The 19,511-nt window shown below is 41.4% G+C and overlaps 2 protein-coding genes across 2 annotated transcripts in view; one reads left to right on the forward strand and one right to left on the reverse strand.

The window, feature by feature from the left end:
* Positions 1-9,663, forward strand: part of RNF175 (ring finger protein 175) — a gene marked incomplete at both ends in the record, with an annotated part of 77,061 nt that extends 67,398 nt beyond the window's left edge. The window contains 2 exon segments of the mRNA XM_082837960.1: positions 9,544-9,545; positions 9,548-9,663. Of these exon segments, the coding sequence (XP_082694086.1) occupies positions 9,544-9,545; positions 9,548-9,663 (118 nt within the window).
* A 4,388-nt stretch (positions 9,664-14,051) lies between these two features.
* TLR2 (toll like receptor 2) lies at positions 14,052-16,682 on the reverse strand. The gene has a single exon (XM_082837986.1). It carries the CDS (start codon positions 16,674-16,676, stop codon positions 14,319-14,321), a length of 2,358 nt encoding a protein of 785 aa, XP_082694112.1. The 5' UTR covers positions 16,677-16,682; the 3' UTR covers positions 14,052-14,318.
* Between the last annotated feature and the right edge of the window lie 2,829 nt (positions 16,683-19,511).

Consider the following 19,511-nt stretch of genomic DNA (forward strand, 5'->3'; position numbering starts at 1 on the left):
AGAGCAACCTACTTAACTGAGATTCATCTCGGAGCACACAGACTTTTTTTTTTTTTAACATCTTTATTGGAGTATAACTGCTTTACAATGATGTGTTACTTTCTGCTTTATAACAAACTGAATCAGTTATACATATACATATATCCCTATATCTCTTCCCTCTTGCGTCTCCCTCCCTATCCCACCCCTCTAGGTGGTTACAAAGCACCGAGCTGATCTCCCTGTGCTATGCAGCTGCTTCCCACTAGCAATCTATTTTACATTTGGTAGGGTATATATGTGCATGCCACTCTCTCACTTTGTCCCAGCTTACCCTTCCCCCTCCCCATATCCTCAAGTCCATTCTCTAGTAGGTCTGCATCTTTATTCCCATCTTGCCCCTACGTTCTTCATGACCATTTTTTGGTTTGTTTTTTAGATTCCATATATATATGTTAGCATACAGTACTTGTTTTCCTCTTTCTAACTTACTTCACTCTGTATGACAGACTCGAGGTCCATCCTCCTCACTACAAATAACTCAATTTCGTTTCCTTTTATGGAGGAGTAACATTCCATTGTATATATGTGCCACATCTTCTTTATCCATTCAACTCTTGATGGACACTTAGGTTGCTTCCATGTCTTGGCTATTGTAAATAGAGCTGCAATGAACATTGTGGTACATGACTCTTTTTGAATTATGGTTTTCTCAGGGTATATGCCCAGTAGTGGGATTGCTGGGTCGTGCAGTAGTTCTATTTTTAGTTTTCTAAGGAACCTCCATAGTGGCTGTATCAATTTACATTCTGACCAACAGTGCAAGAGGGTTCCCTTTTCTCCACAACCTCTCCAGCATTTCTTGTTTGTAGATTTTTTGATGATGGCCATTCTGACTGGTGTGCGGTGATACCTCACTGAAGTTTTGATTTGTATTTCTCGAATAATTAGTGATCTTGAGCATTCTTTCATGTGTTTGTTGGCAATCTGTACATCTTCTTTGGAGAAATGTCTATTTAGGTCTTCTGCCCATTTTTGGATTGGGTTGTTTGTTTTTTGATATTGAGCTGCATGAGCTGCTTGTAAATTTTGGAGATTAATCCTTCATCAGTTGCTTCATTTGCAAATATTTTCTCCCATTCTGAGGGTTTTTTTTTTGTCTTGTTTATGGTTTCCTTTGCTGCACCGAAGCTTTTAAGTTACATTAGGTTCCATTTGTTTATTTTTGTTTTCATTTCTCTAGGAGATGGGTCAAAAAGGATCTTGATGTGATTTATGTCATAGAGAGTTCTACCTATGTTTTCCTCTAAGGGTTTGAGAGTGTCTGGCCTAACATTTCGGTCTTTAATCCATTTTGAGTTTATTTTTGTGTATGGTGTTAGGAAGTGTTCTAATTTCATTCTTTTACATGTAGCTGTCCAGTTTTCCCAACATCGCTTATTGAATACGCTGTCTTTTCTCCATTGTATATTCTTGCTTCCTTTATGAAAGATAAGATGATCATATGTGCGTGAGTTTATCTCTGGGCCTTCTATCCTGTTCCATTGATCTATATTTCGGTTTTTGTGCCAGTACCATACTGTCTTGATTACTGTAGCTTTGTAGTATAGTCTGAAGTCCAAGAGCCTGATTCCTCCACCTCTGTTTTTCGTTCTCAAGATTGCTTTGGCTATTCAGGATCTTTTGTGTTTCCATACAAATTGTGAAATTTTTTGTTCTAGTTCTGTGAAAAATGCCATTGGTAGTTTGATAGGGATTGCATTGAATCTGTAGATTGCTTTGGGTACTACACTCATTTTCACACTGTTGATTCTTCCAATCCAAGAACATGGTATATCTCTCCATCTATTTGTATCATCTTTAATTTCTTTCATCAGTGTCTTATAATTTTCTGCATACAGGTCTTTTGTCTCCCTAAGTGGGTTTATTCCTAGATATTTTATTCTTTTTCTTGCAGTGGTAAATAGGAGTGTTTTCTAATTTCACTTTCAGATTTCTCATCATTAGTGTATAGGAATGCAAGAGATTTCTGTGCATTAATTTTGTATCCTGCTACTTTACCAAATTCATTGATTAGCTCTAGTAGTTTTCTAGTAGCATCTTTAGGATTCTCTATGTATAGTATCATGTCATCTGCAAGCAGTGACAGCTTTACTTCTCCTTTTCCAATTTGGATTCCTTTTATTTCTTTTTCTTCTCTGATTGATGTGGCTAAAACTTCCAAAACTATGTTGAATAATAGAGGTGAGAGTGGGCAAACTTGTCTTGCTCCAGATCTTAGTGGAAATGGTTTCAGTTTTTCACCATTGAGGACGATATTGGCAGTGGATTTGTCATATGTGGCCTTTATTATGTTGAAGAAAGTTCCCTCTATGCCTACTTTCTGGAGGGTTTTTTAATCATAAATCGGTTTTGAATTTTGTCAAAAGCTTTCTCTGCATCTTTTGAGATGATCATATGGTTTTTCTCCTGAAATTTGTTAATATTGTGTATCACATTGATACTGAAGAATGCTTGCATTCCTGGGATAAACCCCACTTGATCATAATGTATGATCCTTTTAGTGTGCTGTTGGATTCTGTTTGCTAGTGTTTTGTTGAGGATTTTTGTATCTATTTTCATCAGTGATATTGGCCTGTAGTTTTCTTTCTTTGTGACATCTTTGTCTGCTTTTGGTATCAGAGTGATGGTGGCCTCGTAGAATGAGTTTGGGAGTGTTCCTCCCTCTGCTATATTTTGGAAGAGTTTGATAAGGATAGGTGTTAGCTCTTCTCTAAGCCTTTGATAGAATTCGCCTGTGAAGCCATCAGGTCTGGGCTTTTGTTTGTTGGAAGATTTTTAATTTCACTTTCAGTGCTTGTGATTGGTCTGTTCATATTTTCTATTTCTTCCTGGTTCAGTCTCAGAAGGTTGTGCATTTCTAAGAATTTGTCTATTTCTTCCAGGTTATCCATTTTATTGGCATAGAGTTGCTTGTAGTAATCTCTCATGATCCTTTGTATTTCTGCAGTGTCAGTTGTTACTTCTCCTTTTTCATTTCTAATTCTATTGATTTGACTCATCTCCCTTTTTTTCTTGATAAGTGTGGCTAATTGTTTATCAATTTTGTTTATCTTCTCAAATAACCAGCTTTTAGTTTTATCAATCTTTGCTATCATTTGCTTCATTTCTTTTTCATTTATTTCTGATCTGATCTTTATGATTTCTTTCCTTCTGCTAACTTTGGGGGTTTTTTGTTCTTCTTTCTCTAATTGCTTTAGGTTCAAGGTTAGGTTGTTTATTTGAGATGTTTCGTGTTTCTTAGGTTGGCTTGTATAGCTATACACTTCCCTCTTAGAACTGCTTTTGCTGCATCCCATAGCTTTTGGGTCGTTTTGTTTTCATTGTCATTTGTTTCTAGGTATTTTTTCCTTTCCTCTTTGATTTCTTTAGTGATCTCTTGGTTATTGAGTAGTGTGTTGTTTAGCCTCCATGTGTTTGTATTTCTTACAGATTTTTTTCCTGTAATTGATATCTAGTCTCACACCACTGTGGTTGGAAAAGATACTTGATACAATTTCAATTTTCTTAAATTTACCAAAGCTTGACTTGTGACCCAACATATGACCTATCCTGGAGAATGTTCCATGAGCACTTGAGAAGAATGTGTATTCTGTTGTTTTTGGATGGAATGTCCTATAAATATCAATTAAGTCCATCTTATTTAATGTATCATTTAAAGTTTGTGTTTCCTTATTTATTTTCATTTTGGATGATCTGTCCATTGGTGAAAGTGGGGTGTTAAAGTCCCCTACTATGATTGTGTTACTGTCGAGTTCCCCTTTTATGCCTGTTAGTATTTGCCTTATGTATTGAGGTGCTCCTATGTTGGGTGCATAAATATTTACAATTGTTATATCTTCTTCTTGGATCGATCCCTTGATCATTATGTAGTGTCCCTCTTTGTCTCTTCTAATAGTCTTTGTTTAAAGTCTATTTTGTCTGATATGAGAATTGCTACTCCAGCTTTCTTTTGATTTCCATTTGCATGGAATATCTTTTTCCATCCCCACACTTTCAGTCTGTATGTGTCCCTAGGTCTGTAGTGGGTCTCTTGTAGACAGCATATATATGGGTCTTGTTTTTGTATCCATTCATCTAGTCTGTGTCTTTTGGTGGGAGCATTTAAGCCATTTACATTTAAGGTAATTATCGATATGTATATTCCTATTCCCATTTTCTTAATTGTTTTGGGTTTGTTATTGTAGGTCTTTTCCTTCTCTTGTGTTTCCTGCCTAGAGAAGTTCCTTTAGCATTTGTTGTAAAGCTAGTTTGGTGGTGCTGAATTCTCTTAGCTTTTGCTTGTCTGTAAATCGTTTACTTTCCATCAAATCTGAATGAGATCCTTGATGGTTAGAGTAATCTTGGTTGTAGGTTTTTCTCCTTCATCACTTTAAGTATGCCCTGCCACTCCCTTCTGGATTGCAGAGTTTCTGCTGAAAGATCAGCTGTTAACCTTATGGGGGTTCCCTTATGTGTTATTGTTGTGTTTCCCTTTCTGCTTTTAATATTTCTTCTTTGTATTTAATTTTTGATAGTTTGATTAATATGTATCTTGGTGTGTTTCTCCTTGGATTTATCCTGTATGGGACTCTCTGTGCTTCCTGGACTTGATTAACTATTTCCTTTCCCATGTTAGGGAAGTTTTCAACTATAATCTCTTCAAATATTTTCTCAGTCCCTTTCTTTTTCTCTTCTCCTCTGGGACCCCTATAAATCGAATGTTCCCTTGTTTAGTGTTGTCCCAGAAGTCTCTGAGACTGTCCTCAGTTCTTTTCATTCTTTTTTCTTTATTCTGCTCTGCAGTAGTTATTTCCACTATTTTATCTTCCAGGTCACTTATCCGTTCTTCTGCCTCAGTTATTTTGCTATTGATCTCTTCTAGAGAATTTTTAATTTCATTTATTGTGTTGTTCATCTCTGTTTGTTTGCTCTTTGGTTCTTCTAGGTCGTTGTTAAACGTTTCTTGTATTTCCAAGATTTTGGATCATCTTTACTATTCTATTTCCAAGATTTTGGATCATCTTTACTATAATTATTCTGAATTCTTTTTCAGGTAGACTGCCTATTTCCTCTTCATTTGTTAGGTCTGGTGGGGTTTTGCCTTGCTCCTTCATCTGCTGTGTCATTCTCTGTCTTCTCATTTTGCTGAACTTACTGTGTTTGGGGTTTCCTTTTCACAGGCTGCAGGTTCGTATTTTCCATTGTTTTTGGTGTCTGTCCCCAGTGGCTAAGGTTGGTTCAGTGGGTTGTGTAGGCTTCCTGATGGAGGGGACTAGTGCCTGTGTTCTGGTGGATGAGGCTGGATCTTGTCTTTCTGGTGGGCAGGTCCACATCTGGTGGTGCGTTTTGTGGTGTCTGTGGCCTTATTATGATTTTAGGCAGCCTCTGTGCTAATGGATGGGGTTGTGTTCCTATCGTCTAGTAGTTTGGCAAAGGGTGTCCAGTACTGGAGCTTGCTGGTCATTGAGTGGAGCTGGGTCTTGGCGTTGAGATGGAGATCTCTGGGAGATTTCACCGTTTGATATTACATGGAGCTGGGAGGTCTCTTGTGGACCAGTGTCCTGAACTTGGCTCTGCCACCTGAGAGGCACAGCCCTGATGCCTGGCTGGAGCACCAAGAGCCTGTCATCCACATGGCTCAGAATAAAAGTGAGAAAAAAAAGAAAGAAAGAAAGAAAAATGATACAAAAAATAAAATAAAGTTATTAAAATAAAAAATATTATTAAGAAAAAAAATTTTTAAGCAATAAAAAAAAGAAAGAAAGAATGGACAGGCAGAACCCTAGGACAAATGGTAAAAGCAAAGCTATACAGACAAAATCACACACAGAAGCATACACATACTCACTCACAAAAAGAGATAAAGGGGGAAAAATATATTTATCCTTGCTCCCAAAGTCCACCTACACAATTTAGGATGATTCGTTGTCTATTCAGGTATTCCACAGACGCAGGGTACATCAAATTGATTGTGGAGATTTAATCCACTGCTCCTGAGGCTGCTGAGAGAGATTTCCCTTTCTCTTCTTTGTTTGCACAGCTCCTGGGGTTCAGCTTTGGATTTGGACCCGCCTCTTTGTGTAGGTCGTATGAGGACATCTGTTCTTCGCTCAGACAGGACGGGGTTACAGGAGCAACTGATTCAGGGGCTGTGGCTCACTAAGGCCGGTGGGGGAAGGAGGGGTACAGAATGCAGGGCTAGCCTGAGGCAGCAGAGCCCAACATGATGTTGCAACAGACTGAGGCGCGCCGTGCGTCCTCCCAGGGAAGTTGTCCCTGGATCACGGGACCCTGGAAGTGGTGGGCTGCACAGGTTCCCAGGACGGGAGGTGTGGATACTGACCAGCCACACAGGCTTCTTGGTAGCTTAGTGTCCCATGCCCGTCTCTGGGGTCTGTGCTGATAGCCACAGCTCGCGCCCATCTCTGGAGCTCCTTTAAGCAGTGCTCTTAATCCCCTCTCCTCACACACCAGGAAACAAAGAGGCAAGAAAAAGTCTCTTGCCTCTTCTGCAGCTCCAGAGTTTTTCCCGGACTCCCTCCTGGCTAGCTGTGGCGGGCTAGCCCCCTTCAGGCTGTGTTCACGCAGCCAAACCCAGTTCTCTCCCTGTAATCCGACCTCCGAAGCCAGAGCCTCAGCTCCCAGCCCCCACCCGTCCCAGTGGGTGAGCAGACAAGCCTCTCGGGCTGGTGAGTGCTGGTCGGCACCAATCCTCTGTGCGGGAATCTCTCCACTTTGCCCTCTGCACCCCTGTTGCTGCGCTGTCCTCCATGGCTCTGAAGCTTCCCCTCCACCACCCGCAGTCTCCACCCACGAAGGAGCTTCCTAGTGTGTGGAAACCTTTCCTCCTTCACAGCTCCCTCCCACTGGTGCCGGTCCGTCCCTATTCTTTGTCTCTGTTTTTTCTTTTTTCTTTTGCCCTACCCAAGTACATGGGGAGCTTCTTGCCTTCTGGGAGGTCTGCGGTCTTCTGCCAGCGTTCTGTAGTTGTTCTGTAGGAGTTGCTCCACATGTAGCCGTATTTCTGATGTATTTGTGGGGAGGAAGGTGATCTCTACGTCTTACTCTTCCACCATCTTGAAGCTCCTCAAAACATATTTCTCTAAAACTCTGAAGCAATTCTTTTGTTGCCCAGATTATGTAAATAATTTGCTAGGCAAAGTTCCAGTGGTATTAACACCTGCTTCTTCCGATGTGTACCTAGTAGTAAATCTTGTTTTGTAATTTGGAGGCATGTGTTAAGGCCAACAAGCAACAAAATTTCGCCTGCCCCACCGGCTGCGGTGGGGGACGGCGGTCAGAGGGCCTAGAGACTTTTTAATTTCATTTATTGTGTTGTTCATCACTGTTTGTTTGGTCTTTAGTTCTTCTAGGTCCTTGTTAAACGTTTCTTGTATTTTCTCCATTGTATTTCCAAGATTTTGGATCATCTTTACTATCATTATTCTGAATTCTTTTTCAGGTAGACTGCCTATTTCCTCTTCATTTGCTAGGTCTGGTGGGTTTTTACCTTGTTCCTTCATCTGCTGTGTGTTTCTCTGTCTTCTCATTTTGCTTAACTTACTGTGTTTAGAGTCTCCTTTTCGCAGGCTGCAGGTTTGTAGTTCCTGTTGTTTTTGGTGTCTGCCCCCAGTGGCTAAGGTTGGTTCAGTGGGTTGTGTAGGCTTCCTGGTGGAGGGCACTAGTGCCTGTGTTCTGGTGGATGAGGCTGGATCTTGTCTTTCTGGTGGGCAGTTTCATGTCTGGTGGTGTGTTTTGGGGTGTCTGTGACCTTATTATGATTTTAGGCAGCCTCTCTGCTAATGAGTGGGGTTGTGTTTCTGTCTTGCTAATTGTGTGGCATAGGGTGTCCAGCACCATAGTGCTGGTCGTTAAGTGAAGCTGGGTGCTGGTGTTGAGATGGAGATCTCTGGGAGATTTTCTCCGTTTGATATTATGTGGAGCTGGTAGGTCTCTTGTGGACGAATGTCCTGAACTTGGCTCTCCCACCTGAGAGGCACAGCCCTGATGCCTGGGTGGAGCACCAAGAGCCTGTCATCCACATGGCTCAGGATAAAAAGGAGAAAAAGAAAGAAGATAAAAGGAAATTAAATTTAAGTTATTAAAATAAAAATTATTTTAAAAAAAATTTAAGTAAGAAAGAAGAGAGCAACCAAACCAAAAAACAAATCTACCAATGATAACAAGTGCTAAAACTATACTAAAATTAAAAAAAAAAAAGATAGACCCAACCCTAGGACAAATGGTAAAAGCAAAGCTATACAAATTCACACACAGAAGCATACACATGCACACTCACAAAAAGAGCAAAAGGGAAAATATATGTATATCGTTGCTCCCAAAGTCCACCTCCTCAATTTGGGATGATTCGTTGTCTATTCAGGTATTCCACAGATGCAGGCACATCAAGTTGATTGTGGAGATTTAATCCACTGCTCCTGAGGCTGCTGGGAGGGATTTCCCTTTCTCTGTTCACACAGCTCCTGGGGTTCAGCTTTGGATTTGGACCCGCCTCTTTGTGTAGGTCGCCTGAGGTCGTCTGTTCTTCGTTCAGACAGGACGGGGTTAAGGGAGCAGTTGATTCGGGGGCTCTGGCTCACTCAGTCCGGGGGGATGGAGGGGTACGGATGCGGGGCAACCCTGCGGCAGCAGAGCCCAGTATGATGTTGCAACAGCCTGAGGCGCGCCGTGCGTCCTCCCAGGGAAGTTGTCCCTGGATCCCGGGACCCTGGCAGTGGCGGGCTGCACAGGCTCCCCGGAAGCGGGGTGTGGAGAGTGACCTGTACTCGCACACAGGCTTCTTGGTGGCGGCAGCAGCAGCCTTAACGTCTCATGCCCATCTCTGGGGTCCTCGCTGATAGCCGCGGCTCACGCCCGTCTCTGGAGCTCCCTTAAGCGGAGCTCTTAATCCCCTCTCCTCGCGCACCAGGAAACAAAGAGGAAAGAAAAAGTCTCTTGCCTCTTCCGCAGCTCCAGACTTTTTCCCGGACTCCCTCCCGGCTAGCCATGGTGCACTAGCCCCTTCAGGCTGTGTTCACGCCGCCAACCCCACTGACCTCCGAAGCCCGAGCCTCAGCACGCAGCCCCGCCCGCCCCGGCGGGTGAGCAGACAAGCCTCTCGGGCTGGTGAGTGCCGGTCGGCACCGATCCTCTGTGCGGGAATCTTCCCGCTTTGCCCTCCGCACCCCTGTTGCTGTGCTCTCCTCCGCGGCCCGAAGCTTTCCCCCTCCGCCACCCGCAGTCTCCGCCCACGAAGGGGCTTCCTAGTGTGTGGAAACTTTTCCTCCTTCACAGCTCCCTCCCACTGGTGCAGGTTCCGTCCCTGTCCTTTTGTCTCTGCTTTTTCTTTTTTCTTTTGCCCTACCCAGCTACGTGGGGAGTTTCTTGCCTTTTGGGAGGTCTGAGGTCTTCTGCCAGCATTCAGTAGGTGTTCTGTAGGAGTTGTTCCACATGTATATCTATTTCTGATGTATGTGTGGGGCGAAGGTGATCTCCACATCTTACTCTTCCGCCATCTTGAAGCTCCTCCACACACACTTTTTATATGGACAAATCCTGGACTGGCTTCGTTATCTGGTGGCCTGGCAACCCGTGGTGATAGGAATCTTCCAAGGCATTAATTATTCACTAGGGCTGGAATAGCATGGTACACCTACCCCAGAAGCAATGTATTGCATGTTGAAATATTTTCTAATCCTTAATCCTACATTTAATATTGATATTCTTTTCTAATTTATTATTATTATTTTTTTGCGATACGTGGGCCTCTCACTGTTGTGGCCTCTCCCGCCACGGAGCAACAGGCTCCGGACGCACAGGCTCAGCGGCCATGGCTCACGGGCCCAGCCGCTCCACGGCGTGTGGGATCTTCCCGGACCGGGGCACGAACCCGTGTCCCCTGCATCGGCAGGAGGACTCTCAACCACTGCGCCACCAGGGAAGCCCTTCTTTTCTAATTTTAGAGATGACCCCAAGAATTTAGAGAACTGAATAACAACTGGCACTTTGTCTTGTGGAAAGAATTTAAAGAGAAGCTGAGCAATGGAATAAACAAATAAAGCGTGTTTTGCATCCTTCCGATTACAATCGTTTTCTAATCATCGCATCTGACACATTTGGTACAACCCACTGTGGACATCCCACCTCTACTTTGGCTTACAGTGATCTCATCTGAGGCGTGTTTCAGAGGTTTGCAAAGTACTCCTCACGTACAACGTTGAGTTACAACAAGTACCTTCTTATCAGTTCAACATCTTCAAAGAAGTAGGCAGAGTTGTTAAATCTATGGTTTTAGAACAGAGTCTTTTGTGTTCTTTGTGCTTGTTACCACGTGGCAGCTTTGGCACCACAGAGCCCTTCTGTGCAGAGAGCACTCCTGAAGCCTCTAGCACCAGTGTGTTGCAGTCCACTCAATGGGCCAGAGCTATGCTGGGTTTCCTGGGGCTGCCCCATGCACTCAGCCCACCCAAGGGCTGCACTAAAGGGAAGAGAAGCACTCTCTTCTTCTGTGCCACTCTGTTCACACACACACACACACACACACACACACACACACACACACACACACAGTCAATCCATGGCCATACTCTTTTATTTTCTTCACAGCACTTCCTGAAATCATATCATAGACTCATTTGTTTACTGTTTGTCTTCACCTCCATGAAGACTGGGAATTTTATCTGTTTTGTTCCCTACTATCTCTCCAGCACTTGGAGCAGCACCTGGCACGTAACAGGCACTCAATAAATATTTGCTGACCAAATGAATTAATCCAGCAAGAAAGAAAAAATTAACAGAATTGGGAAGACCAGTCAAACAAATTAACCCAAGAATATGTTGAACTCCCCAAAATTAATTCATTTTAAATTACTGGTCATTTGTTAAACAGCCAACACTGTCTACATCACACCAGACATCTATTCTGCAATACGTGAAGACATTACACTTGTATGAAGTAGAAAAGAAACAAATCTATTGTCGGAAACATTGGCGACGCATTGCAGCAACTTGGATGGATCTAGAAGTTATCATACTAAGTGAAGTCAGTCAGAAACAGAAAGACAAAAACCACATGATATCACTTATATGTGGAATCTAAAATATGACACAAATGAACTTATCTATGAAACAGAAACAGACTCACAGACATAGAGAACTGACTTGTGGTTACCAGCGGGGAGGGGGAGTGGGGTCACGTTGGATTGGAAGTTTGGGTGAGCAGATGCAAACTATTATATATAGAATGGATAAACAACAAGGTCCTACTGTATAGCACAGGGAACTATATTCAATATCCTGTGATAAACCATAATGGAAAAGAATATGAAAAAGAATGTATATATGTATAACTGAGTTACTTTGCTGTACAGCAGGAATTAACATTGTAAATCAACTATATTCAATAAATTTTTTAAAAATATCAGCAACGCACTTAATGCTATACAAAATTCCATTGCAGTTGTAATGACAATAACTCACATTAAGATTTTTCTGGTTGGTAATATTCCTTCTTGAAACTGCTCAGTGCTTCAGTATTACAGCTGGCTCATCATCCAGATTATCAGAAGATTTAACTCTGCTTTATTTCTCTACTCAGCAAACATTTCAACAATTCAATATTTATTACGTACCAGGCATGTGCAAGGATTAAAGAGATAAATCAAGATTTTTGAACTTACAGGCTACAGACAAATAAAAGACCTCACAACTGGATAAAGCACCAACTAAAAATTAGTTTGTCTTTTGTAGCAGAGCCCTTAAATGCACCTCTGATGTATTTGCCATCTGCCTTTTATGGAGAGCAGAGTGAAGACCCTTTAGGACTCTGGGTAAGTAAACCAGCATGTGTCTTCATGGAATTCTGAATGACCCTCAGAGTTCAGAAATGTTAGATAATTACTAAACAATATTAGAAAAAAATAAAGATGCTATTTCCTTTACACAGTTTAGGCATTTAAAATCTAATCTCAGGGGCTTCCCTGGTGGCGCAGTGGTTAAGAATCCGGTTGCCAATGCGGGGACACAGGTTCGAGCCCTGGTCCGGGAAGATCCCGCATGCCGCGGAGCAACTAAGCCCATGCGCCACAACTACTGAGCCTGTGCTCTAGAGCCCGTGAGCCACAACTACTGAGCTCACGCAACACGACTACTGAAGCCCACGAGCCTAGAGCCTGTGCTCCACAAAAACAAGCCACTGCAATAAGAAGCCCATGCACCACAGTAAAGAGTAGCCCCTGCTTGCCACAACTAGAGACAGCCCGTGCACAGCAATGAAGACCCAACGCAGCCAAAAAATAAATTAATTTTAAATAAATTAATTAATTAAATCTAGTCTCAGTTTTGTGAAGTAATATGTATATACTACTCAGTTACCAGTGGTTATCTCAAGGTAAAGGGATAAGAGCTGATTCTTAATTTCTTTTATATGCTTTTGTTTCTTGTCCAAATTTTCTACAGTTTAACATTTGCAATGAGAAAAATAGATTATTTTTAAAATATTATTTTAAATCTATCAATTAACTATGAAGCTTTTCTATTGCTGTTTAAATTATTGAAATTAAATCTACAGGTCAAGTCCACGTTAAATTTGTCTGGTTCTCATGACAATTAACATTGTGCTTAATGTAGGAAGGAAATAGAGGACTAAAGCAAAAAGTCCATTTTGTGTTTGGTTTCTGTGGCATCTCAAGTCTCCTTCTCCTGAACTTGTCTATTTTTTTCTTAGGCTGGGTACTCCATTACACTCTCCCAGGAGTTTGTGTGAGATAGAAGAACCCACTGTTTGGGTTTCCCAAGGACTAAAGCCTGTCCTGCACTTAATGAACTTATTTCTTTGGGATAACTTTCTGCAAACGACAGAAAATATACCCTAGATCCCTGCTAGTACTCATAACACAAAAACATTCATTTACAAACCATAATATATAAGAGGACTTCCTTCTTGGAAAATAATAATAATAGCTAACACCTACCACAGGCACCTGTCACCTTGTGCGAGTACCCCATGGTACCCATTCTCATAGGGTTGGTCCTCATCCAGGGGCACATGCCAGTGCTTTACTGATATTACTTGCACATTGACATCTACATCAGACCCTACGATGTATTTATTATTATCCCTATCTTAAGGACAGGAAAATATTTGGGATCAGATTGAGTTGCCCAAAGATACATGCATACTAACCCAGGTCCTTCTGATTCCAGACCCCAACTAACCACACAGACCCAGTTCTGGCTGAGGACTGAGCAAGGTCACTTCTTTTCACATGTGGTTCCCAGCTTAAGGAGTGAGTTGAAGTCCATAAATAGCTCCTCACTTTTAAATTTAATGTATTCACTTAATGTCTTATTATCTAGATTCTAAAAATTAACATATGGAAGTAGTATCTATCTTTTAAATTATTGTGTATCAAATATTTCTGAGTCATTGTGAAGAACCTCTAGGTCTATACTTGCTTAAAAATCTATTTAGTTCATACGTACTTTCATAATGTTTCAAAAAGAGAAAAAATCAGAAACAAGGCTTTTCAAAGAAGGAAAAAGCAACATGATGCAAGGGAAGCTGACTAGAAGATGGGGCTGAAAGCAGAGTAACCAGACACTAATTAGAACTTCACACATAGTTAAAGGCTGAAGATCTGAGTCAGGGATATAGGGGGATTCTTTCAAATCCTTCAAAACTGAGTATATATTTCATTAGTTTCATTTTCATAGAAATACATAATTTACTGCATCTTGGGTTATATACCCTCTCTCAAGTAACTATGGCTGGAGAAACTTATCAAATAGCGAGAAAGACAGATCCAGTTCATATGAAAATATACCTTCTAGGGTTTTTTGTATCCTGTGAAGCTTAATGAGGACACACAGCACTTTTTTTCTAAGAACAGCAATAACATTTTGCCTTGCTGCTCTTGAGAGCAGTCAGGCACAGAAGGGACAGCTGCGGGGATGGAGAACGACCTCTACAGACATGCGTGAGTCTCCTGGCAGAAAGCTGACGGACACAGTCATTTGAAATCTTCTGCTCATTTCTGCTGTTTCCTAATGCACTAAGTCAATTGGTACAGATAATTCAGATATCAATAATGCAGTGAGATCATGATTATCTCATAGGATAAAGGAAAGCCCAGAACCATGTTTTTCCAATCTGGTAGCAGCTTTTGAACAGTTTTAGTTGTTTCAGTAAGCAAGTCCTCATTCATATAGTTTACATATAATTGGGTCAGAATGGACTTAGTTATAACTAGTGATAGAAAGACCACCACCAGACCAAGACTGATCCTTAATGAAGGATCCTAGGACTTTATTGCAGCTCTCAAATTTACCCAAAACCCTTCCTGCTGTGTCTCATCAGCGGGCCACTCCAAGTAGGTCTTGGTGTTCATGATCTTCCGCAGTTTACAGAAACGCTGGGGGATGGCCTTTTTCTCAATGGGCTCCAGCAGAATGAGAATGGCAGCATCGTTGTTCTCATCAAAGAGACGAAAATGGGAGAAGTCCAGCTCGTACTTGCACCACTCACTCTTCACAAAGTTCTCAGAAAGCACAAAGATGGTTTTGTGGCTCTTTTCAATGGAGTCAATGATATTGTCTATAATCCACTTGCCAGGAATGAAGTCCCGCTTGTGAAGACACAACTTAAAGGGAGGTCTGAAGTGCTCCAGCTCCTGGACCATGAGGTTCTCCACCCAGTAGGAATCCCGTTCACTGTAGGACACAAAGGCGTCATAGCAGATGTCCCTGCGGGGAGCCTTCCTGGGCTTCCTCTTGGCCTGGAGCCAGGCCCACATCATCTTCATGTACCACAGTCCGTGGAAACGGTGGCACAGAACTCCCACGAGCAGGAACGACAGGAATAGAGCACAGCACACGGCAGACACCACGGCTGCCCTGTGGCATTCAGAAGGCGAGAGCTGGGTGTCCCGAACCCGCTGGCCCCGCACGGAGGATGGAGAGTCACACACGTATTCTTCTGGCCAGTCGATCAGGACCTGGGCCAGGGCCTGCTGCCCCTGTGTGAAAGACAGGAAGTCACAGGAGCAAACGAAACTGTTGCCACCAGCTTCCAAAGTCTTCAGTTTTTGAAAAGAATCAAGTTGCTCCTTAGAGAAAGTAGTTATTATATTTCTGCTGATTCTCATAACTAATAACACAGGTAAAAAGGAGGCATCTGGTAGAGTCTTCAACTTATTTCTGGAAATATAAAGTTCTTTGAGTTTTGGCAAAATCAAAGAAAATGAATCGAGATTGTTATTGCTAATATCTAAAACTTCCAGTGTCTGGGGAATGCAACGGGTTAAACTTTGTATTCTTGTGCTGGATAAGTTCAAATATTTCATTTTTCCTGGCCACTGACAAGTTTCAGGCATTGAATGAAAATTATTCTTACTGATATCAAGGTTAGTCAGGTTTTTCAGAGTAAGCAAAATTTCTCCAGTTTTTTCTAATGATTTCAAACGATTCTGCCTTAAAACTAAGGTTTTTAGGAAGGGCCAGGCATGCTCACAGGCTGAGTTTTTCAAGGTTTCTTCAGACATTAAGTTTTCACTGAGATCCAAATATTCTAATGATTTTAAATGTTGTGAAAGTAAACAGGGAACCAGAAAAACCTTACTGTTTTCTATTGTGATTCTTTTAACTTTTCCTGTGAGTGAATATATATTACTCAGATCATGAAATAAGAAAAACTGTGGGACATGCAACTTCCGTATTGTTAATGTCTCCACGTCACGTAGGCGTTTCATTGTCTCCAGAGTCAATGTCCTAAAATCACCAACTCCATCATGGGTACAGTCATCAAACTCTACTTCTAAGCCTCCAGAAGCATAATTAAACAGTTTCACAACTTCAGTAAAACTTTCGTCAGTGATTTGCACATTTCTAAATGTAAACTTTTTAATCGATGTATTCGTTTCACTGATGGATACTTCTGAAAAATGAAAAGTGTTCAAATTAGTATCTCTCAGTTCTAAATGTTCTAAGGAACTTAAAATATCTGCAAAAATCTCCAACAGTAAAACAGGCTGCTTCAGATGAAGAATCAGATGGCTGACGTTCCGGATCAACTTTAAACTCTTCGGCGCATATGTCTGCAGATTTGGAGCATTAATCTCAAGTTTCTCAAGAAGAGTTAGCCCAGCGAAATCCTTTTCCTGAATCTCAGTGAAGCTGTTACTATTTCCTACTTTCAGGATTCGCAGATTTGGGAGATGAGAAAAAAGAGATCTTTCCCCGAGTGTTTTGTATAAATTTCCCAGTAAGTTTAAGAATTTCAAGGCAGAAAGAGATCTGAACCAGGAGGATGAGAAGTAAGATAAACGATTGTAGGATAAGTCCAAATATTCAAGACTCCTCAGCGAAAAAAAAGAATCTTCCTCCACCGTGTGAATTTCATTGGCCCCCAGCCTCAGAGTCCTGAGGTTCACACACCTCCGCAGGTCACTGTTGCTGACATAGGTGATCTCATTGCTGGACAGGTCAAGGCTTTTCACAGCTGCCGTGAGCCCTGAGGGGATGGAGTTTAAAGATCTGGAGCGGCCATCGCAGACACCAGTGGGGTCACAAGACAGAGAAGAAGCCTGATCAGAGGCTCCTTCCTTGGGGAGGCTGATTACAGACCCCAAGACCCACACTGTCCACAAAGCAGGTGGCATTGTCCAGTGATCTCACCTACAAAGAAAAGAGGTTCAAATGAGTGATTGTGTTTGACACCATAGCTTAATTCCAGTTCTTGAGAAACGTTTTGTAAGATGTAGCACGTGCGTATACACACACACACACACACACACACACACACACACCAAGACATAACTGACAGGGAAATGGAATGTATGAATAAGGATAAAAAATGAATTCCCTGACACATCCAGCAACAGACCGCCACTGAACAATGACTTAAAGGCACAGTACCATCTAGGAATATGCAGCAGGACCAAACGTGGGTTGAAAGATGAAAGTAAATGAATGATGGAGGATGAAAAAGCAAGCAGTTTAAGGGCTAGGCTTAACCATATGCATTTACAACTTCGTATTTGTATACTTCAGATCTTATATTGGAGCATGCCCCTTGCCTGTCCTGATGCCCCCATGAGTTAGAGATCTCACAGTGCCAAACCACAGCTCTCCTTGAACAACTTTCACTGAATACAGCTCCAGGAGGAGCATGCTCTTTAACCGAAAGAAGAAGGTCCCATGCTTGTCAACCTGTCTTGCACTTGGCACTAGCAGGTGGAAGGGGTGCTGAGAACCCCAGGCAGAGCAAGGTGGTTTGTTGGGCGGAGGGACAATCAGACCATCAGAACCTTCTCATCTTCAGTGAACTAAGTGCAGGAAGCAGTGTTTGACTCAGCACATTTTTCAAAAGATCATTCTGGGGAAACAATCAACAGTATTACCTTTGCCAGTACTCACGTGTCCATCTAAGGGTCAGTCTGTTTCAGGGCTCTCTAATCTGATCCAATGTCTATTTGTCTATCTTTGTACCGGTAACACACTATATTAAATATATGACATATCTTCATATCCAGGAGAGCAAGGCCTTCCTCCCTGTTCTTCTTTAATGAGTCTTAGTCTTGGTGCTTTGCATATTCTTATAAACTACAGAATCAGCTTATCAGTTTCAAAAACAAAACCCACTGATTTTTCTAAAATAAATTTATTTATTTTATTTTTGGCTGTGCTGGGTCTTCGTTGCTGCACGTGGGCTTTCTCTAGTTGTGGTGAGCAAGGGCTACTTTTCACTGCAGTGCGCAGGCTTCTCATTGCAGTGGCTTCTCTTGTTGTGGAGCACAGGCTCTAGGTGCGCAAGCTTCAGTAGTTGTGACACTCGGGCTCAGTAATTATGGCTCACGGGCTTAGTTGCTCCGCAGCATGTGGGATCTTCCCGGACCAGGGCTTGAACCCGTGTTCCCTGCATTGGCAGGCGGATTCTTAACCACTGAGCCACCAGGGAAGCCCAAACCCATTGATTTTAGTTGGCAATGCCATGACTCTATAGATATTTTGGAATTATTGACATCACTACAATATTGAATCTTTCAATCCATGAGCATGATATATCTTTCCATTTATTTGGGTCTTCATTACCACAATAATGTCTTATGATTTTCTACACAGAGGTCTTGAGCATATTTTGTGAGGTTTATTTCTAGACATCTGATACTTTTGAAGTTTGGAAAATAGTATTACTTACTTATATGTGGCATATACCTATATATTCAGAGAGAGAAATTCAATTAAGTTTTATATATCTACCATGCATTGAGCAACCTTGCAAAACTAATTCAGCAATTTCACAGTTTGTAGATTCCTTTTAATTTTCTACATACACAATCATATCATCCAGGTATAATGATGGTTTTATTTACTTTTTCCAATCCTTATACCTTTACTTCATTGTCTTGATTAATGAATGTTGAATTTTATCAAAACTTTTTTTCTTCCTTATTGAGATAAGAACATTTCCTCCTTCACTTTGTTAATAAATATCGGTGACTACAATGGATAAATGTGTTAAAGCAACCTTGCATTTTTAGAATAAACCCACATTCATCTGGATATATTATCCTTTTTATATATTGCTGGATTTTATTTATAATATTTTGTTTAGAATTTTTGAATCTATATTCAGAAGTAAAATTGCCCTACAAATTTCTTTCTCCTAATGTCCTCATACAGTTTTTGTTGTTGTTTGTTTTTGTTAAATACATTAATTTAACAGCTACAGAATGATTCAGATTTTCTTTTTATTCTTTTGTCAGTTGTGTTTTTCAAAGAAGTTATCATTTTCTTCCAAATTTTCAAATTTACTGACATAGTTGCTTTCATCCCCTTATTGTTTTAATGTCTGCAGGACCTCTATTCTATTCCTTAGATGGTATTTGTGCCTGCTTTCTTTCTCAATTGTCTTGCCAGAGGTTTATCGTTTTTATTAGCATTTTTAAAAATTTATTTATTTTATCCATTTATTTTTGGCTGTATTGGGTCCTTGTTGCTACGCGCGAGCTTTCTCTAGTTGCAGCGAGCAGGGGCTACTCTTCATTGAGGTGCACAGGCTTCTCATTGCAGTGGCTTCTCTTGTTGTGGAGCACGGGCTCTAGGCATGCGAGCTTCAGTAGTTGTGGCGAACGGCCTTCAGTAGTTGCGGCACACGGGCTTCAGTAGTTGCAGCGCACAGGCTTAGTTGCTCCATGGCATGTGGGAGGTATCTTCCTGGACCAGGGATCAAACCTGTGTCCCCTGCATTGGCAGCCAGATTCTCAACCACTGCACCACTGGGGAAGTCCTATCAGCATTTTTGAATAACCAACTTCTCACTCTATAAAGCCTCTATTTATTTTCTATTTCATTAATTTCTACTCATATTACTATTTACTTCCTTCTGCTTTCTCTAGATTTATTTTACGGTTCTCATTCTAATTTCCTGAGATAGATGCTTCCTCATTAATTTTCAGCCATTCTTCATTTCTAATATATCCATTTCAGGTCAT

Source organism: Leucopleurus acutus (assembly GCF_964270905.1).
Source record: "Leucopleurus acutus genome assembly, chromosome: 4".
NCBI classification, from domain to species: Eukaryota; Metazoa; Chordata; class Mammalia; order Artiodactyla; family Delphinidae; genus Leucopleurus; species Leucopleurus acutus.